Here is a 22,914-nt window from a genome sequence, read left to right as displayed (position 1 = left end):
ACCCACATTATGTATCTGAGTGGATTATGCATCCGGATTAAAAGTTCCTTCATATAGAGCACACTTTTTAATTCACTTCTCCATTTAAAACCCAGTATCTCAAGAACCAAGAGTACATAACTTACACTTTCAAGCCACTTATCCTCCCCTCTCACCTAATGTTCTGCCTTTGAATTAGTAAGGTGCAGCCTTTGTGCACATCCACCCTGACTCTGCTTAAGCTGTTTCTCGAAACTCAGAGGGGTGGGGTCACGAGTTATGGCTTCCGCATGCACCTCTCTGCATTTATCTCAATGAGTTATGAAGACACATCGTGTGATCATACATCAGTAAGGTGAAGATGCATCTGCTCCCGCAGATGACTGCAGGAACCCTCTTCACTAACCCAACCAGTATGTGATCACCTTTTGGTACCTAATAATTTTCACACGAGGAAAAGTTAAACAACACAGGGCACCACCTGATCTGGTTCTTCACAGGAACAAACCACTCCGAAAACTTTACCGTACAGAAGAAAAACCCAGTTTGCATATTACATTATCAGGTAACAAAATTTTAGGAGGAGGCTAACAGCTAACCAAAACTTTACAAGTTTTTTGGACATCTTTGTTAACTACAGTAAATTACTTTTATCTATATAAAAGCAACAAAATTTATTTCCAGAAATAGGAACTGAAATAGGACAAGTATGATACTACACCAACAGCTTTTGCTTTTCAACTTTTTGCGGCAACATTTACTACTATTTCCCCGCAGTCTTAAGCAAATTATGTAATATTCCTGTTAGAAAGGTGTCTCCGTCAGTCTAACCAATGCGCAACAGCTTCTAATCACTAGAAAGTTAATTTGGGCATGTTCACATTTGGAAGAGTCTTTTTAAAAGTACTAGGGACAGTAATTAACTGTTGGAACAGCTTACTGAGGATGGTAACTAGCTCCATCACTGGAAACTTTCAACTAAAACTGCTGATTAAGAAATATGAACTGCATTTACAGAATTTCTGTGGTTGCCTATCAGTAAATTACAACAGATTACCTGTGGTTTATTTCTATCCAGACTTGGACATTAATCTCTAGATTTTTGTCACTGCTTTTTAAGGGCCAGCAGACCTATCTTAAATCATCCTTTATATTGAAAGCTCTTAACCAAACTGACTTTTCACTTCATGTTTGTAGAATGAGGTTACTGCATGCACATATATACAATTTAAAAGAGGGGGGAAACCAATTCAGACAAAGCATTCATTCTGAAGTGTTTCAAATAATTTTATTAAACAATCATGTTTTACATGTCATCAGACCTAACCCCTGAAGTGCAAAAATGTTTCTGAGGTATTAAGACGGGAGGAAAACAGGTACAGTGTTGGTTGTTAGGGATACCACACTAGAGCACAGTTGACTTCACAAACAGGCCTTTATACAGCATTTGCAGGATCACAGAACTGAGAACAAGTGTCCATGTATTTAGTCTTGAGAGCCAAGGAGCCCTGATCATTAGCCAGTTGTGTCACATTAATGAAAACACAGACATTGTTAACACAGGATGATGATGATGATAAATATTAATGAGGTGTTTCTAGGCCAATATGTACAGTACATGAAAAAAATGAAATTCCAAATTAACTGCTGAATCTGTGACCAAAATCCCAACTGTCTATCCAGTCCAGCTTAATGTCAAATCTATTTTGGCCTCTCTAGTACTAGGATTTTGTCTATTCTATACAGCTGCACCTGTTTGAAGACACCTGGTAACTCACACTCACTTCAGATGAGTCTGTTTATCAGACTAACTGGAGTCAACAGTACAGTACAGCTTGTGTCCTGTATTCTTCTAGTTGCTCTCTTCCCCTTATCCATGCAATGAAGAAGTCTAATCCATGGGGAAAATCTGCTGAGAAATAAGCATTGATCTAATACTCTTCACGTAGACAGGAAAGTCAGAACTACAAAACTCACAGGGCAAAACTGGACCTTACAAATTAGGGTGTTAGAGTTCTACTGCCAAATTAGGCTCCAAAAATAATTTTAGATCTGGAAAGTTTGGGCATTAGTCGTTTGTATTTGCTTACCTCTTCAGGGAGGCAGGGGCTAAACAAGTACTTTCTCCCCTTGGAGCATTTCCCAATGTTAGAATTTGACTGAAGACTCTGGTTGTGGAGATTCTGTGCAGAATTAGCTTTCTGCTGAACATCAGGTTTAAAACTCACTCATGTTCTCACTCAGTGATTTTGTTGGAAAAAAAAAATAATAATAATCCACCTCAAAAACTGCCACATTGTTCCCGACCAACTGCAATTTGCCCTAAACTCAAAGATACCAGCCAAATTCTGTCCTGATTTACTTTAGGTACTATCTCCACAAATCAACTCAAGACATAACTTAAGAAAATACTTTCAAATTAAAAATAAGCAAAAGTCACTTCTTGTTCTCTCTGTGATTCTTTTTAGCCAAGACAGATAATAACAAGTTCCTCCCGAGTTACAATTGTTTTTTCGAATCTGTGACAAAACATGATGAAATAGAAACGATCCTCATCTTAGTAGGTGTTTATGAATTTAGGAACGTTTCTGAATGTGTCAGGTTTTGTGTAAGAATGGCATACTTGGAAAGATTCTCACCTTAAGCATCTTCAGCTTGAAGAACTTACTGGGAAGCTGGAGACACGAGCTCTATTGTCAGCACACCCATGGGCATAACGTCACATAGTCTGATCACAAACACAATTGAGATTCTCATAATTTCCTAGGATTGTTACGAATACCACTCTTTCCTACCTACACAACAACATCTAACAAGTCTGCAGATAGAGAATAGCTGGAACAGAAGCTGGATACAGCTGGAATGTTACCCCCTTTTGTTGTTGTTTTTTTTTTTTTAGTGACAATGTATTTCATGAACAAGAAAGGCAACCCCGAAGAGAAAGTGCAATAAATCACTTTCAGTTGAAAACTGGGTTTCGGATGCCACTCAAAATTGAGCTGTTGGGCCAATTTCTGTGCAGAAGTGTTAGGGACCATACAAAAAAGAAAATGCTTGTGATTCCTAGAATGACCACGCCAGAAATCAGTGCACTGGTGACTGAATTCAGCTGGAAAGGAGCTCCATTCAGATGAGCTGCAAAAACAAAAATGCACAGGTAAGGTCTGGTTAGGATTTCTCAGCAGTACCACACACACATCTTTCCATTACAACACCTTATATCAACAATAATTACAACGGAGGGACTAAAGCTACTTCAGAGCAAGTACCTGTCTACTTGGATAAAATTTAAGTATACTTGGAAAATAGTCCTTAGTTCTTTCAATACCCAGCATGCTGGGGAATAAAAACAGTAAGGATACTTCATGCATAAACCCCTCACTTTGGGTGACCAACCTTGACCTGTGCTATTTGAAGCAAGACAGTTACTTCCCAAAAAAGTATTAAGGTGAGGCCTAAGTATTTATGGCCTAGGCAATTTAACAAAAGGATTTCTTACCCAGTATCCTTAGCTACATCTCAATATGAAGGATATAAAAATCCTTAGCAGGCATATCTAGAATCAGATCTCAGCTACTCTAAGCTTGTCTGCACACCTTCACAGAAGGCCCCTTAACATGTTTATCTAGTCTCAGAGAAAAGATATAACACATGTATTTACTATTTAGTGTGGCTCAAAAAGGCTGTTCATGGACCAAAACCTGAATGCTATGATGCACATATCCAGCCTGTACCATCTTTTACGGCCAAAATATCTGAGTGGTAGTTACTATCCAAAGCACCCAGCAGTGTTTGCCTCAGAGATGTGTTTTCTACTACCAGTGATGGACAGTCCAGTGAAATTACAGGGCAGCTTCTAGGTGAGGAGCCACACTGCTCTTCCCAGAAGCAGCCACCTGCCTGCACACCACCAATCCCTCCCTCCTTAAAGCAGAAAAAAGTCAGCTCTCTGTTGGTGAGGTGGCCATCCCCTTCTCAACCCCGTGACGCTTTCTGACCTTCCTCACTATTCTCTCTACTACAGTAGTAATCGTACCTCACTACCTCTGGGAGAACAGGCACAGGAACGCTGCTGCTGTGTGATGGTAAGAAGGCTGCTGTTTTCTTTGGATGGGAAGGAAAGGTAGGAGCCATTACAATACCAACTTGTGTGCAGCAAATGGAGAAATTGTCTTTATTATTTTAATGACACCCATAGGTAGGAACAAACCAGTAAGTAATTCATTTTAGGGAAAACTTGTTTCCATGCCAGAAAGGAAAGGTAGCTGCTTGTAAAGGGTCTAGGTTGAGAAAAGAAGGGAACAAATAGCTACTAAAGTTTAGAGGAGACAGTAGGTTGATTGTGCCACTGGGTCCTGTTACGGGCAAGTAAGAAGTAGGATGGCCCAATGGACTACCTGGGTAGCCAAGCTTGACCAACCTTTCCTAGTCATTAGCTACTCCTCATTACCAGCAGAATAACATACAAGCTGAAACAAGTCTTCCAAGTGCCCAAAAGAGAATCACTGTAAAACTTAAAGACCAGATCTCCCCTGCAGCATATTTCAGAACAAGAGCTGAAGCGGGACTCTTCTGACTTCGAGCTGTGAACTGAACTGGACTGCACCATAAAAACAATTTTGCTGCACAACTCCCAGATGGCACGAGCAGATTTCACTGCTTAAGTTTAATTTTGCTTCTGGCAGTTGCAATGTTTCTTCACCCTTGTATGTCATAGAAGCAGATTTTCGTTTCAAAGCCAACACAGGAATTAGAAGTTACTGTGTTGGTGGGGCTGGGTATACAAACTAAACTGAGCATTCTAGATTTACCAATTGCTTGCTTTCTTTATGGTATGTAAGTATTTACTTATTTAAAGGACAAAGAAAAAAAAAAGGAAAGGAAATTCTAGGTCAGTGCACAGAGCTGAATCAAAATGGTTCACTCAAGCCATCTCTTAGATGTTTCTCAGAATTTTGATTAACTTACCAAGCTGTGAATTGTTGGTTGGTGTCTCATCTGTATGAAATGAAAATAGGAAACATTACATTTTTACAAAAAATCTGGTGACCACCCACCCCTCCTCCCCACCTTGCACACAGAAGTCGTAGCTTCAATTTCAAAGCACATCAACTGTATTTGCAACACTGACTAGCTGCTTCTAGTATCTCTGGTAAAATCAGGATGACAACATGAATTGCATGAAGTTCCTTCATTTTTAAGGTGAGTGCACCAACATGAAGTTACTTAGTATTCTGTGGCAAAAAAATAAAAAATAAAAACCACCTTAGTGCAGGAACCCCTTATTTAAAAAGATTTGCAGTTCTATTCTGCTCCTTTTAATACAAATACAAAGATAACCATGTTATTATACACAAGTCCCTTCAACAATAACCATATTACAAGAGTATCTGTATATGAAAGAAGGTTTAACCTGACTTTTTCCAAGGAAAAAACTGTGACCTTAAATGATTACCAAAACAATGCCTTTACATTGCTCTTGACAGTTACATAGTGACATCATATTCAAGGAAACATTTGTATTATTTGTATTTTGTCCTCAATTTTATCATTTTTAAGTTACATACCATTGTCCATCTCAAAACTACATTTCTTGACATTGTGCCTTTCTGGGGCAACTCATAAGCACAGCTCTTGTATACATTTATACTGAGCAGCTGTCTTCTACATTTAAGTGAGACAACCATCAAAACCCTTTTCACCTTCACAGGTAGATGCCTGCTTTGTCTCTAAACACAGACCAAAATATTTTCTTCTGCATATTCCTCCTACAATGACTTTTTAGATTAAAACACAGGAATGAAGCTTCTCTGAAAAGAATACAATGTCAGAAATATGAGTTCAGAGATACACAGAAAAAGGGACATTATTCATTTGCTGTAGTGCTATTCAGTTCATACTAGGAAAACTATATAAAAAGTGCTGTTACCAGAATAACTGTGACTAGAGCAATGGGAAAACCTGGCTAACTACTTGAGGTGCCTATGCAGACACTGACACACACAGGACCAGCCCCAGGACAGATGCAGCACCAACCCAAATCAGATGAGGAAAGTGAGGGGTTGCACATTTGTGCAACTGCAGCCACATGATATAGTACAGACATAGGTACTACGGTCAGCAAGGTGTAGCAGGTTTTATGGACGCTGTACAAACACATCTGTACTAAAGCTGGACCAGCATCTGTCTTGAAAATACTATAGGCACCTTTGCGTAGCTTCATGTCAGAGTAAGCCAGCACTGCCACCTATGACACTCTTTGTCCACAAAATCACTTCTGTTCAACTGAGTTTTCTCATGACCTTCCTCCTTTTCTTTGACTACAGTATTCATGAATATCACATCATTTTTGAAGTACTTATATTATTCAAAAAAATTATATATATATATACAGCATTTGAATCAAAGTATATTACTTAACAGGGGCTGCTCACATAGCAAGTTCTATATAGTTCCCATTCCTTGCTTGAGGCAGCATTTCTCTAGCATAGAGGTTTAAGCAAATCTGTCATTTATTTTCAATGAGTATTCACACATGCAAATTTGAAGTTAGTTCTTTTCACCTTTTGTTGACTAATCAGATGACAGCAAGGGTGTTCAATTGAGACCATGTATAATGCAGAAAAAAAATAGTGACTTTGATTGCAAAAATATTGCTTATAACTGAGAGAGTATTTGTTTTAAGATGTCTCTTGGTAGATGGCTTCCAGTCCTGGAGGATCAATTGGTCTTTGTACATGTGAGCAGAACCACTTTGCATGTAAAAAAGGATTTTATTCTCAAGTGTTTCAATTATTTTTCCTAGACAGGATTCAGTCCTGTTCTCAAGTTCCTAAACCTAAGACTGCTGAAATCTGCAAAACAGAATTTCTTAAATACTTTTAATTTATTAAGTTATCAACAGCAGTCAAATAATTTTCAGAGACTACAGGTAGTGTTTTTTTTTGTGTGTGTGTATTTTGGGTTGTTTTTCATTTGCTTTACTTTTGGCAATTAAAATGGAAATCCATGAAGTTTAATTCTGGATCTAAAAGAGTAGATTTTAGTCCCCTACAACTTGTGATGTATTTGTCCAATTTCCTTCTTATAGGTGAAGGCTAAGTATAGCATGCATTAACATTACTCAACACAAATAGAAACACATGTGAAACTGAAAGAAATGGTGAATAGAAAGTGACAGTGAATATTTATTAGCTGTCCAAATTAAATTGTGATTGTGAACACAGTACTGTAAAATCCATTATCTTCGGTGAGATCTGAAAAAAGTCAACCAACTGAGTTTGGGCTTTTAAAATGGGCGTACATGCATAATAGTATCTCACAAAGATTTTCATGGAGTCGAGAGGAATCATGTGAGCTGAGCAGAAATATTAGTTCAAAATTTCTAGCAAAGACTTCAATAGTTGAGGAAAAAAATACCCCAACTCATGGAGAAACCACCTTTTCCCTAAGACATTGGAAATTTTTAGTTAACTGTAAAAACATTTTCCCAGGTGTTTGAGATTCTTGCAGTACACAGAAAAAGTTTGTTTGTTCCTACCACTCCTTGTAATGATGGGGCCAGCAGTGATTACAGCATTGCCAGAGGTGCTCTGAGGACTCCAAGTTGTTCTCCTACCAGTGTCTCTTCTTTCTCTGTTACTGCAAATCTGAACAGTTAATCAAAACAATCACCATTTCAGAGTAGAATGGAATTATTGCCCTTCTGTGCCTCTTTTTTTAATGGAAGCTCTTTTATAAGCAATACTACAACTTTGATTTTATTTCTTAGTATGCATTAAATTACTCTGCAATAAAAACTGCTGCAATATTCCGTAGAAGTGTATCTTGAAAATGCCTAGCTTCCCATTGCATTTTGCCTCACTTCATTTACAGAACTACATTGCTGTAGCGTACAAGATCCATCTCCTATTATATTAAATTTTCAGTAGTTAATTTCCCAAAGCTTTGTTTACAGTCACTTTTCCCAACAAATGTGTTTTGCTTGAATAGGGATAGACAACATGCTACAGTCCCTATTCCAGTGAGCTTCTTAAGTTAAGTTTCATACTTTTCCATGGAGTTCTAAACAGCAATGACACATGAAAACAATCCTCAGCACTACCATCTGGAATCCACCTTTAATAAACATCTCTAACTTGTCTACCTTAATTTTGTGTACACAAGAATAAGAGCATTTCTTCAATTTCAACTTCACACGAAAGAACTTCAAAACCCTCAGAACATGCACTTCCACAGAAACAATTATTTAAACACAATTAAGTATAACATAAAGCACGAAATGAAAGAAGTATACTGAACTGATAGCACTTTACAATTCTAAGTGGAAAGGCATTCAGCAGGAAACTACACTGCATTTGGAAGACTTCAAAGAATATTGCATTTATATGCATATTCAAGAGTTTCAGTTTCCCAGACATACTTCTTGTTCTTTATGCTCCCAAAATGAAATAATGTTTGAATTTACACATCTTCATTAACTTCAGCAAAACAGCAGTTTCCAAACTATAAGGGAGGTGATAATAAGCAAATCAGGAAGAAATAAGTCCCCCATCCCCGTCAGAAACACTTTCAAATTTTCCTTGTCACGCTAAGTGTGCTTACTACAGCTTTAAGATTTCTTTTTATTCCATTGTAAGATATTTATATTCCATCCACTATGATTAGGAGTACTTGTTTCTTAGACACTACATTAAGATTATCAGCTCTGAAGCTGTCTAAGAGTCATTACTTCTAATAATGAGTTAAGGACCAAAAGGCAAAAAGATTACTTCTGCCGTGTTCAAAAACCTGTGCTTTGCAGGTCTAGTATTATTCTACCTTTAGGTGACAACATTCATTACCTTATTCATCAGTGGGTTTATATTCCTCCAGACACACAAAGAACATCCTTACTTCTGACTCTACAAGTCATCTTCATTATGTCATCCAAATATCCATTACATTTGGATGCAGAATGACTCCGGTTTGACTAACTTATATCCAGATAATTAGCAGCAACTTCTATCCATTGAAACTTACTGGCACAAGAAAGGGACAGTCATCTGCTCTGCACAGCTTTGTCACGCAGTGAAGGAAGACTGTAGACATCTTCTGGTTCTTGTGCTTAACAAAGCGGAATACCTCAAAAGAAAACCTTCCCATTTGGCTCTTGCCATTTTCAATTATAGTTGTCTGCGGGTCTTTGTCGCAACTAGATTTTGTTAAAAAAAATAAAAATAAAAAAATAGGATGAGCAGATGTATGGCTAGCTTTTTAAAGCTCTTAGCTAAGAATAACATAACTTAGGCAGCAATTCGGCGCTTTAGGTCCTTGAAATTACCACAATGCCATGATGTCCAAAATGTGCAGCCACAATCTCCCTTCTAGGCTGCACAGTCCTGTGCTCATTGCTACAGAAACACTATGATTTGCAACATCACAGCTATATCCAAAATACCATTTAACTTCAGTGGCCCCAAAAAACTGATGGCTGAAACAAGAAGTAATCATGCGTGCTAACCAGCATAGACAGGTAACTCCAAATGAAGACAGCCTCTCTCCAAGCAACCATCACTGATGAGACTTAATATAAGATACTGCCAAGATACTAATTATGTTTTACAGAGTTCCAATTCAAGTTAAGTATTATTACTGGGACTAGCAGGAGCATCTAGTAATCTTTAATCATTTGCTTAACTCCTTTTCTGAACTACAGGCTTTGACGTTTTATATCATTGTCACTGACCACAAGGGTATATTTATTAAAATAAAGGCCAGTTTAACCATTCAGTTTTGGTGTTTCTGATCTCTAGCACAGCCATTTTGGATGTATGCTTCTCCACCATAATTCTCATGACTTTGTGCTCGATTCCATGTTTATGCTCACAAACAAGACAAGACCTGACATGTTATAAATCCAGCCCTCAGGCCTCTCTGCTAACATTGCTTAGAGTTTTCAGGCAGTTTTAGAACACCACTAACAGGGAGATTTATAACCACGTTTTTTAAAAGAAGTAACTACAAATACCGGGTTTGCATAGGATGTACCTGAGAAAAAGATCATATCGAAGATCGTCACCAGGATTACCAGATGGTGTCGTATAACAGTAGTCCATCAAGACATTCCACCTGTACAGGAGGCAAAGTGATTGATGATGAAGTGAACTGGCAACGTGAGAGTAGGGGTGGAGAGCAAGGGGGATAAGATGAAAGGACAGTACAGGCAAGTGTACAAACGAATAATGCAGGCTGTTACACTGAAGCTGAGTTACTGTGTTTAAAAGCTAAAGTACTGGGTTCCAACTATACCACTTGTTTCTTCCCAACTTAAAGAACTAAACAGCACACACCAGAGCAGCAGAACTTTATAACTCAAATCATTTGGTTTCATGCGAGACAAAAAACATGCCAATCCATATGTTGCATACCTCTTCTCAGAAGTGATGGCCATATATAACTAGAAGCCAAAACCTTCCCATTTTTAAAAGCCCAGGAGTTTCTCATTTGTTCCTCATTTGACCCTTTCTTAAAGAACAACAATATAGGGTGTAAAGCATAATTTGGAAAGAACTTTCATTATGATGACAGCAGCAAGATATGCACTCAATATCAAGCACTTGATAACCTCCAGCTGAAGACTATGACCTCAAAGATTAAACATCCTTCTAATCCATATTTAAAAAAAAAAAAAAAAAGATTGATGCTTCTAAATCAGAATAATTTAGAAACCCAAGAGCTGAATAGCCAACAGAACAAGAAATAACATCCATTATGGTACCTGCCATCAAGGTTGGTTGCTCTCACAGCTGCATATATTTTAGTTTTCAAAGGTAAACCTGTACTTGGGATAAGGAGCTGCTGGCTGTAGGTTGAGTCCTGAAAAACAAACATTGCCTCAATGTACAAGAAATCCCACTGTGACAACGCAGGTGTACTCATCTGCATTCACAAACTGAACTCACATCTAATTTCTGACTCATGTAGGACAGCTGTTTACTTAGTCCACCTTCTGGGAGGAGATAGAAAGCAGTTCCAGAGCATTTGCCTACAAGTTTATCTGTAAAGATCAACAACACTTGACTTGTCTTACCCTATGCAACTATTTGGGGAAATCTTTTTATCATTTTATAAAGTGGCTAGATCAGTAATCAAAGAAAAAATATTTATGAACAAGGATTCAAGTTAACACCTTGATGTCTCCCACTGCCTACAAGCAAACAGTGACTGCTGTAGCTTTCTTTAAAGAAGAGCTTAACTAGGTTGTCACAGTGCAGCCTTGCCCAGGAAAGATTCTTACGATTATTTAATTTAGTGGAGATAGCAATGCCTCCAGGCATTATTCATCTTAAGCTTTAGACATATTCCAATATCCAAAATATGTGGCTTTCATGGAATTTGTTTTGTTGAGGGTTTTAAGTAACTAATATTTTCATTTAAATTCTAGTATTTCAAAATTCTGTTTCAATGAATTTGTATGTAACAAAAAACAAACAAACAAAAAAAAAAAAAACCACCATGGGATTTTCCCAAATATAACTACATAGATAAAGCTGTTTTGTTAGTTTCCTTGTTCACAGGCTGACTCATTATCATCACTTCAGCAATGACCCACAGATGCCATGAAACAAATACAGAGTGACAGTTGTTAATTTAGCGTATCAAAATGCACTTACAGGTAATGTCATCTATGTCAAATAAGTTTCTAATCCAGAAATCATGGGGATTCAGCATGTTGAGACCTCTTGTGAGAGGTCAAAGCACTTGATGCTAAAGAAAAATTTTGCTAAGTGAAATTTTGACAGTGCCACAGTAATACCAGGTTCATTGTGGCAGGCAAGAACAGCAGCTTACAGTAACAAGAAAGATTAAGTACATAAATCAAGTGATTTTTCCAAGGGAATGATGCCAAAATCCACAGCTTGCCAAAGGTGTACTCTCTTCATTACTGGAGGACTTGGGAGCCCTGCATGCACACATAGGCCAGCTCCCTGACATGCACAGAGCAAGTCTTAGCAGATCCATTCAAATGAGATCATTTCTTAAAACAGCATAAATATCCTGCATTGTAAGATCCTTTAGGATGTTAAACAGGTATGTTTGCCTTCTTTAAATTCAATTATACATTTCTCTATTAACTAGCTCCGTCAAATTTTGCAAGCTAATACATTTTCCACACTAAATTCCTCATTCCTTCAGTTTTGGAGGATAAAAGCCCATCTTTCCAGGTGATAACTGAGAAACAAATGCACTCTCAGTACAAGCATTTTTAGCTGAGTGATTGCAGAATTAGGCCCTGAAAGGCAGCAACAAACTAGTGGTGTCGACTCCTGTATTTAAGAGAAGTTTGCCAACTTTTCCCATACCCATCCTTTTGGTCACAGGATTATTTAAAAATGAGAAAAGTATAATCTTCATTTTAACAGTTTACAGGTTGTTATTCAGAGCTCTGTTCTGTCAAACAAACATGATTTTTTTAAAGAATGCCTTTGGAAAATGTCCTGTTACAATATTTATAGCTCATTATGTTCAAAGTTTAAAGCATTGACTTTTAAATCAGTTGCATGAATTATAACTCAGCGTCATGATGGCATGAATAATAATGCAAAAAATCAGAATCATAATTTACAAAAATGTTACTTGATAGATTGAAAAAAATGATATTTAAATCAGGTATTTAAAATGTATGAATAAAATTTTTAATCAACACGAAAAAATCATTTCAGGGACTAATGTTTTTGTTAAGTAGAGGTCCACACATTTTTCACATTTCATTGTCACCTTCCATATTTACATAGCAAAAGCTTATACAATAATACATATCCAAGTTAAATTATCTAAAAGGTATGATAGAAGTGTTAGTTGAAAACTCTTAAAATTATTAACCCTTAAAATCTTGAAGGTTCATACACAAAGATAACAGTACTGTGGGCTTTAGGTTTGGAACAAATCCCACATGCCTCACGACAATTAGGTGATCAAAACACGAGGTTTGAACATAAAAATACTCCAGCAAAAAATGCTACAGTTTATTTCTAAGGGAATAGATCTGGATGTTTGTTTTTGTTTGTTTGTTTTGGTGTTTTTTTTTTTTTTTACAAAATTCTACAGACCATCTGTATCAGTAGAATGCATCTATGCACATATATACACAGATGTATATGGATATTAGAAATATGCACATAAACATAACAAATGCAAACAAGTATGCACTCTGGAGTATGATTATTATTACTACAAGGGATTATTTGCATTGCAGTAGATCCTAAAAGCCAGAGCTGCAAATTGAGGGACTGTATAAATACAGAACAGTGACTGTCTGTGTCCTCAAAGACCAGTCATATAAATACAAGACGAGGTACATGCAAAAAAAAGGACAAGGGAATGTAGATGAAAGCTCCCCAGGTGGTGGTCTTGGTCCAGTTCTTGGGAGAAATGGGAGAGTAATAACACCAAATGAAGGGAAGTCTACATTTTGCTGTGCCAATCCAGTTTACACCCACAGAACAGGGATAGATTTAGTCTAGGTCATGTTACTGTGTTTTATACTCACATTGTAAAGCAACAAATTCAAAGTACTGATAAATGTACCATTGTTCTCTCTTACAGAAATAGCAGCTGATGACCTACAACAGAACCAGAAATCATCATGAAGATCAAAGAATACAGTTTGTCTTTCCACACTTCTGTTTTTTGTTTGTTTGTTTATCATTAAAAATCTCAATGAGCTGTATCACAAGCAGTTAATTTAAACATTTGTGTTATAAACTTCAGAAATATAAATTTATTGTGGAAACACTGACAGAACCTTAACTATGCAGAAAATAATAGATACTGTTGAAAACATGAATCAGAAAAATAATTAGCAGAGAGGCCAAGTGACAAAAAGGAACACGCTTTTCTTGATATATAGGGAAATATTTTCTCTATATTCACATGCTTACAAACTATTTCATGAAGAATTTTCATGTTTGTTGCTACCATTTTGTCATCAGAAAACCACGATTTTAAGGCAACTTTTGCATCAACTAAGACAAAAGCAGGTCTTCATTATGTTATGTTATCTTACAGAGTTATGCTACTGAAGTTTTTCTCCTTTGCACCACCTCTTCTTTCACTGTTTTGTTTTTTCTTTCCCTTCACTGTTTTACAAAGTTAAGTATCACTATAGCATGCATATATTCAGGTGTGCACATCTGTATATGTATGTATATGCACACATGTGGGCTTATGCAGACATGGGAATGAAACACATAGGAATGAAAAGCACACTTACGAAGCAAGCTGGGTATTGTTAACCAGGTATTCCAGTGGATAGCTACAGCTAAACTTATACAGAAGCCCAGGTAAATAGCTGATAATCGTTGGTGGGTCTGGTGTATCTATATAGCCCGAAACATTACCTATCTGTATCACTGAGGTATTCCCATAAGCATTGATACCTCGAGCTGAGGACACCTATTGAAGGAGATAGAGAAGAAATATTACCAGAAAGCTGAGCATGGAACAAGAGATATGCCTAAGAATAATGATGCCTTAGACCATCATTTACCCAGAAATATCTTCAGGGAGATCTTTCAAAAATGAATTTGGTTTATTAACACTATATTGCCTGTGTTCTGTTTCTCACCTCCCCAAGCTCAAGCACATACAGTTCACAGGTGATACTGCTGATCCTAAAACATGGGCTCAAGCAACATTTGAATAAAACTGATAAATCCAGGTAGGAACTGTTTCTCTGCACATTCCCAATCAATTCACATGATTTACTGGGAAAAGATGAAGGATATGAAGGAACTTTTCTATTATGGTTAAATAGCATAAAATAAGCCTCTGTGTGCAACTACAAATTTGATTCACAATTTTATTTACAGAAACAATACCTAGTCACTCCATGTTTATTTTTGACAAAGCCAGTTTACTGTATAAGCAGATACAAAGCAAGCAGCTGAACTTTGCATCTGTGTTTTTGCCTACATTATATATGTCTAAATGATAAACTAAACAGAAAGAAAAACTGCCCGAAATGCAAGTTAGATATTTAATGTAAAATCAGATAATGCCTCATTTGAGGAAGCCAATACGACCCTAATTCAGTCCCTGGACATGTGTTCTGGTGCATTGTTCAGGCTCACAAACTGCTGAGCCAGTAAAAACAAATAGCTCTCCAGAAAGCAGACCCTTTCCTCCTGCTAGCAACCTTCCCGACTCCATCTAATCTGAATGAGGGGATGGTTTGTGAGAACAGCAAATAAATATGTCCCAAATTACTTTCTCATTAGGCACAAACACAATAAAGCCATATATATACATGGCACTGGACTTCAGCTGTAGCGTTGTATTAGCTTCTGCACTATATCAACAAAACAAACACTTTCCACAGTTTTAGAGCATGCAGTTTCTTTAAAAGCCATTTCATCACTTAGAAGAGTCACCCTGAGGTGGTGCACATGAGCCACAGCATTTTGTCTCCCACATTGTAGACCTGTGTTTTATCTGAGTTCTGCCCAAAATGCTACCTTCCCTTTGTACTACACCATAGTAAGAACATAACACTTCCTGCTCCTTCATCGTCTTCTTGGCACAGCATACAAAAACTTGGACAAGGTGAGAGGAAATTCTTGTCAGATTTTTATCAGCTACTACTTGATCTCCATATCCCATGTAGCCTTGTGGGAGCCCCAGTCTACATTCATTTGGACTGATCAGACAGCAAGCTCTTACAATTGTAATCAAACAGCAAGCTCCAGAAGGTTACAACCAACTCCACAGGAAGAGCAAAAGGTTCCTTCCTGTCAGGCTCTCCTACCGCAAGTCATGGCAGCCTTTCAGAGAGGCTGGGGAAAGAATCTTGAGCTTACTGAACTACTTTTTGTTCAAATAACAAACAGTTCAAAATAAAACTCAGCCTAAGGCAAACAGGTCAGAGAGCATATTGAACAATTCAGCACAATTTGAAAAAATTATTAGTAACTGAAAGCAGCAGGGTTGTTATGAAAACTGACAGGTAACTGAGTATGAATTCCAGATACCATATGAGCCTTAAAAAGAATACATTTTTTTTGCATATTTTTATAAGTCATTCATAAATAGTTTGATACAGTGATCAAAGACTGAAGCTGAATGTATAAGTCTGAACTTCAGTCCCACGTCTTGTTTTTTTTCCTAAGGAGCTGAGCACATAGGTAATATTGTTTGTTCTGTAGGTGTTTGGTTTGTGTTCTTGTTGTTTTGTTCTGTTTGGTGGTTTGGGTTTTTGGTGTTTTTTGGGGTTTTTTTTTTTTGGTCAAACATTCATTCAAATTTTGCTTGAAAACATCAGTTTGTTGCCAGGCAGTACTAAATATAGCTGTGATTTTACACTGAGAGCACTACTTGCAAAGATGCCTGTTAGCTTCCTCTCTTGGGGTTGGGTCCTGTGGCTGGAATATTCCCTCTGTGACTTTCAGCCTGAAATCCCTGCCTTATCACAGGCTGATATAGTATCATTCAGCAAGTCCTCTCCTATGAGAGAGCAGAAGTACCCAGTTTATAACTCTCACCTGATCAACCAACTCTTAAAAATATTTTTCTTTCATTTCACAAGTAGGTATTTGAAAAGTTTCAGCAAAACAAGACATGCTCAAAGGTTTTAAGAACGGCTTGCAAAAATTCTCTTTACCACTGAAAAAATTACTGCAATAAAAAAAAGTGTCCTATGTAATCTCAGGGCAAGGATTGTCCCACCACATTTTCTAATTAGAAATCAAAATAAATTATTGACTTTGTTTTTCTTGTGAAGAAAATATAATGTACACGTTATATTGCTAACTAGGAAAGACAACGTAAACCTTATCTGTAAAATATACAATGCTTCCAGGGCATTCGCTTGATCCTATGCATGCTACCATTTCACTTTGATCTCATCTTACCACTAAAGTGTTTCCACAGGATTCCAAAGTACTCAGATTGATGATGAAAATGACCACTGCTGGAAAGGTGTTGTTGTTGATGAACCCCCTGCAGTGAGCATCCCCATGTTTCCCATTCAGAGCCAGATCTGTTTCAGAATAACCAGAGAAAAGAACTGTGCAAAAATTTATCTTCATAGTAATGGTCTGCACTCCACAGAAAACATTGATATCTCGTTCAGCTGCACAAAAATAAGACAGGAAAAGACATAAGAAAATGCTTTTCAACAAACATAAGTACTGCAGCAATTAGTCTAGTGTTGTACCTTCTGATCAAATCAATTTTTAGACCCCAGTCACAGAAAAGTATTAGAACATAAGGGGTCAGAATTGCTTTATTCTGGAGAAAAAAATAAAAAAAAATAAAAATAAATTAAAAACATTTAACCACATATTCGAATCCACAAATTCACTGAAGAAAAACAAGAATTAACACAGTAAATGTAGTCTACCATGCAACAAAAACAGTAGTCCAAACTTCCCCAGCAAGTCATTCAGTATTACATCCATAAACCAAAGCACTGCAAAGGACTGGAAAACAGCAAGTGGTTATATATTTGGAGTTAGATTAAACAGTCCTTTTCTGAAACAGTAATTCCCAGCAATTTCGAGAAACTTGGGAGGCTGAGTTCTGCCCTCCAGCCTGCTCCAGATGACATCTGGCATGGAAGTCATGTGCACTTGAAGTTGTCTGGAGTCCACTTTGTACCAGACCACAGTCTCAGGCTGTGCAGAAGACAATGACTGAAACCATAAGGTGTCCTGCAATCTGTCATTCTGTACATTATGGCAATTTTAAAAGACCTAGAAAATAGCAACTGTTACAACTGAACAGCAGCAAAAAACCTCCTTGGGATGAATTTGACCCTTTATCTGAAAATTCTGAAGATTTTTAGGTATTTGAGTAGAAAAGAATCAGGTTAGGATATAGGAACAAGGAATAGTTTGAGTCCAGAGCTAGCTATTATATAACTTTTCTATAAGTAAGCTCTTCTCCTTGTGTTTAGATGATGGGGAAGGGGGGGGGGGGGGGGAAACATTTATTTTTTCCCCCTAGTGCTCTGCAAAAAGGTGTACTGCATCATGTTCAACACAGACATTACTCCTTTATACAACAACTCATTTATTACACCTGCTTAAAGATTAAGTGCTATTAAAAACTGTAAAAACAACTTCAGTCAATACCATACCATTAAGCCTGCTGAAATGAATTGTTTCACTGCACTGACACAACAGAGAGGAAATGAAATCTCTATTACAATGAACCAGCTCTTCCCCCATGGTACAGAAGCACAAGCAGTTTAATTTAGACAGCTTTAATGGTGGCTTTAAAGCCAAAACAATCAAGTACAGGAAATAACAGGCTAAACTCTGGCCTTAGCTAATGTGATAAATGTTACTCGCTGGGTGTAAATTTGGGCAGAAAGATACTGGAGGCAAAAACATAAGTTGAAGTGATGCAGCATGATATTCTCCTGGTTTGTACGTATACTTATTTCCACTAAAATAATGTACAAAAATCAAGATGCACGCTTTGGTATCCACTACTAGAGGGTTGTTATAACCCACTTAATGGGTATACTAAGGTAGAGGGAATAGTACAAAAAAAGTAAATAAATAACTTGATTTTACGCTTGCTCAAAGCAACGAACAGATTGTAATAAATCTCAGGATGTAATATAAACTAGCTCACTTAATTTTATAACTCACTTCAAGCCTTTTAAAGAGCGGGGTGTTACTTTTCCTGTTAGAGTACCTTTACCACTTGGCAAAATTCTCACTTGACACTAATGAAATGAGAACTCTACAGCACAAAAGCAACCTTAGCATTATACAGCAGGATAAGCTGCTTTCCCAGAATGAAGTTTTGCTCGTGCTTTACAAGGAAGTATTATTATCACATTTGTTCACTCTGCAACTCAAACACGGTATTTGTTCAGAAGTCAATCTGAACCTAGATGCAAACAGATCTAATGGCTCTTAAGACTATCAACATCCAGCAAATTTCTTGTGAATTTAGAAATGTAAACATTATCCCTACCTACGTACATTTAAACAAAAATAGTTTCATTCCTGCAGTAAAGGCTTCTGCTTTTCTGAGTCAACCTTACTCACAGGTGTCCCGTGCAAAACAGAGCACAGCTCATGAGGCACACAGATACTGCAGTAACAGACACCGAGTCACGGGTGGACTCAGGGCAACACAAGCCAAATGCTGACAGCTCCGCTGCCTTCCACCCCTCTGTTCACTGCCAAGATTTGCCATAGAGCAGACAGAAATACCTGTGGAGGATAAGATATTGCCAGAACACTGTTGAGAAAAGTCATTTCACCAGAAGTATTTTATAGGACATTTATAGGTCAAAACCAGCCTCTCTGCACAAGCCTCCTCGTGATCAAATTCCTGCTTTAGTGGTGAATTAAAATGCACAGTGTATGAGTAAAAGTGGCAGTATATTCTGGAGATGAACTAGCTTTACTAAGTTTCAGTATGCACTTACGGCAAGAGCCCCTGAATCAAAGTTGTGTTTCCCATCTGAAGACAGCTGTACTGACGTGGCTGTACACGCCAAAAGCCTTCTAAAAGCTATGCTCTGCTGCAATGCAGAACTAAAGCTTTTCATCCAGGCAGCTCTCTGAAGGATGGCAGGATTTGACCTTATTACATACTGTAGAATACGTCTACCTTTCAGTACAAAAAGTCAAAGCACTTTCCATCTACCAAATAATTTTTTTCTTGAATCCTTCTAATTATCTCATACCTACACTGTAAAACCTGCAAGCTGCAGGAAGAGCCCTGTCTGATTATTTATCAAACTCCTTATGCAGCATCATCCCTATGCAAAAAGTCACCTAAGCAATAAATGATAAAAGCACAAACAAATGAAAAATGGATGAGCTTTAAGGGTCCTTTTGGAAGGCTTAATTCCTCATCTTTGCTGAAGACAAGCTTCCTAAACTTCTGTTCCTCACAGCATTAAGTAAAAGAGCAAACAACTTCAAAAATAAATAAATAAATGGCCTCTGCGGTACTTGCACACCACAGGCCTCATCTAGAAAGTCCACTCACACCCCATGTTCAGAACTTCAGCTGACAAAAACATTTCTAATGAGGAACAAATAAAGAATGGAGAAGAAAATTCTATCTATAACCAGGCCCTGCAGGCAAATCTGAGTCTCAGAGATGCTTGTTTGAAACCTTCTCTTTTTTGACCCCTCATTCCCTGCTCCCCTTACATTTGACCTCAGAAGGCAATGAGGCCTGCACACACACAAAGCCACGGCCTGAGCCATGCGCCAGGGAAGTGACCAGAGCAAGAGCGAGCCCCCTCTCCCAGCAGAGGCTCTCACCCATCCTCTGGAGTTATTGAAACCATAAAAGAGAGCTCCAGCAGGATCCACTAGCCCCTGTATGTTACTTTGCAGTCCCTCCTGAACACCAATAATACCTGCCAGATTTGAAGACAACAGTTTTTTTTTGTTGTTTGTTTGTTTTCTGGGTTTTTACCTCTAAAATGAATGGCTAACATAAGCAGAATTTTTTCTTCAGCCCTAAGGATTTTGATTAAATTCCAACCTTTGAATCTGTGCTGTTTGTGATCACAAACAAGGAAGAGCAGAACTCAACTCTCAGCTGCTATGTGCAGAACAGTGTGATTAGAATTGACTTTTAAAAAAAATCTATGTACTTGTAGCCTAAACAGATGTGCCCCTGACTCCCTGAGATTCATCAGGCATGGAATCTGATATAACAATTAGTATGAGACAGAACTGCAAGTGGCCCCTAAATCTCCAAATAAGAGCTGGATTCAATTCATGGGTATCACATAGCAAATATAAAACCTTGGCACAGGCTTAGTGCAAAAAGGTGACCAGAGAAGCTTTTACAGAGCACAGAAAGAAGAATCTAAGCTTCCCTCTAGTGGTTGCAATCCCCTCAAGAAGCCCAAAACGGGGAAAATGTTGCATGAAAAACTATGTAACGCAGATCTGAGGCAGGTGGGTCCAATTCACCCACAATTTTGAGGCAAGTCTGCAAAGCTCTAAGAACAGAAATATAGAATTAGTTCATGAAATACTCAGCTAAACAATGATTTTTGCCACAGAAAGAAAAAAAAATGATCCTTTTCACGTCTTGTATTCCTCTATTTTTCATATTCACATCAATCAAGTGAAAGACTCAAACCCACTGTTGGTCTTCATGTCAGCAAACCACCTAGCAGTGTGATGTAATAGGAAACTGAAAACATACATGCTTTCTACCAGCATAAATTTAATAAAAAGGGCTGATCCTTCCTGAAGGAAAACCATCACTATAATTATTTGAAAACAGCACTGAAAGGTATTACAGCATAATACTAAACAGAGAGATCATCATGGTACCATTTGATTCATTCACTACATCAGAAACACAAGATGTGAATCAGCCAAAATCAGACTCATATTGTTGTTACTCTGTCCAAGAAACAATGGAGGCAGAAGGATAAACCATATAACAGACTAAAGACATTATTTAGCTGAGAAAACTGATATATGTATTGCTAAGATCAAAATGTAATTTTATTTCTATTATTAACAGCTCCAGACAGCTGATGTCCCCAGAACAACTTAATTCCCATTTTCTTAAGGCATGAACGTAGGTCATCTATAGATAAGTCTCATTGCTTCACCTGCTCCTAACCAAGAGCTTAATGTTGAAATGAGGCACTGAATTTTATCATCAACTTCATTTTGTGTGAAAATTGGCATATATTCCTGTATTTCAATAAAAGTACATAAGTAACTCATGCAGACAAAACATGAAAGAAAACCCAGATAGAAGTGTCAAACTCTTAAACCTATAAAGAACATTTAAAACACCATGACCTCTGATAAATTTCTTGGACAGGACAGAGCTCTGGCAAAAGCAGGTCAAACACAACTCATGTGAGAGGAGTTGTATTTGTTAATACTAGGCTGAATTTGACCCATTGTGCAATTAAAAAGAGAGTAAAACATAACATTAGAGCAATTTTATTGTCACTCAGATAGTTAACACTCTTTTAATGTGAAGCCCTACCCCGAGGCTTCAGACAGATTTAAAGCTCTGTATTTAAAAATAAGCACTGCTTTGAACCAAGACAATAAAGAAGCCATTTAGAAAAAAGTCTATTAAACACTTACCAGGAAACCTGCTATGGAGGTTAGCATCACAGTTGTATCCATTGAACTGAGCAGTCACCAAAAGCACTTTAATCATCAGCAGGAGCAGAAACCATACCTGTTCCATTGCAAAACCTAGCAAAACATTAGGTGGTTATTACACACATCTGTTCATTGCGTTCAGGATGCTTACTGCAGACATTTAACCACTCGGGAGGTGATGGCCTCCAGCAAAGGAATCCGGAATAAAGCTCACAAATGTATGGGAAAGAGGCCACAGGCAGCTGGGTCCATTTCTCTACTTCTGAATAATGAATAATTTCTATTAACTTCTACAGATTTTAATCACAACTTGTGGCAAAAGATATACTCAAGGATGGTATAAAAAAGGAAAACCTTCCCTAAAATATATTGATAGATTAGAAAAGTGCTTACATATTTAAATGTAGAGTGTTTTTTAAATTTCAAAGTAAAAAAAGCCATTGAGAAAGATAAATTAAACAGTACAATAGTTTTATTTCAGCCAAGTCCTTGAAAACTGTATGGATAAATGGCTTGTTGAGCACTTCTTAGGCTCAAGGACCTAGAATGAAATCAGTCCATATCTAATTGCCAAAAATCTGTTCTTTGAAGCATGCATACAATTGTATTGAGCTCATGTACAGAGTTGGCATAGAAATTACATCTACTTGAATCATGCCTGACAACCAGACTAGAAGGTCAGAATGCATGAATTTTTAATGTCTTGAATAATTACTCTTCCTGGGAGGAAACCTCCAAGGTGTAATACCTATGATATTTAGCACAATGAAAAAAACATCTGATTCACACATCTGTCAAAAACATCCCAGAATATCAAATATCA

General features: G+C 37.4%; 1 protein-coding gene across 8 annotated transcripts in view; it reads right to left on the bottom strand.

The window, feature by feature from the left end:
• Positions 1 to 1,248: 1,248 nt before the first annotated feature.
• ZPLD1 (zona pellucida like domain containing 1) overlaps positions 1,249 to 22,914 on the bottom strand; it is a 100,526-nt gene continuing 78,860 nt past the window's right edge. For all 8 annotated transcript variants that reach the window (XM_035315040.1, XM_035315039.1, XM_035315041.1 and 5 more), the window contains 10 exons: positions 22,071 to 22,184; positions 16,869 to 17,089; positions 14,234 to 14,415; positions 13,511 to 13,583; positions 10,739 to 10,836; positions 10,009 to 10,089; positions 9,001 to 9,172; positions 7,520 to 7,628; positions 4,948 to 4,977; positions 1,249 to 3,114 (listed from right to left, as the gene is read on the bottom strand). In XM_035315040.1, coding sequence (XP_035170931.1) covers positions 2,939 to 3,114; positions 4,948 to 4,977; positions 7,520 to 7,628; positions 9,001 to 9,172; positions 10,009 to 10,089; positions 10,739 to 10,836; positions 13,511 to 13,583; positions 14,234 to 14,415; positions 16,869 to 17,089; positions 22,071 to 22,184 — 1,256 coding nt within the window. In that variant the 3' untranslated portion in view covers positions 1,249 to 2,938. The remainder of the gene's footprint in view (positions 3,115 to 4,947; positions 4,978 to 7,519; positions 7,629 to 9,000; positions 9,173 to 10,008; positions 10,090 to 10,738; positions 10,837 to 13,510; positions 13,584 to 14,233; positions 14,416 to 16,868; positions 17,090 to 22,070; positions 22,185 to 22,914) is intronic.

The sequence above is a fragment of the Oxyura jamaicensis genome, chromosome 1, assembly GCF_011077185.1.
Source record: "Oxyura jamaicensis isolate SHBP4307 breed ruddy duck chromosome 1, BPBGC_Ojam_1.0, whole genome shotgun sequence".
In the NCBI taxonomy this organism is placed as follows: Eukaryota; Metazoa; Chordata; class Aves; order Anseriformes; family Anatidae; genus Oxyura; species Oxyura jamaicensis.
Note: the sequence above shows the minus strand (reverse complement) of the source record. Positions and strands in the feature narration are given on the sequence as shown.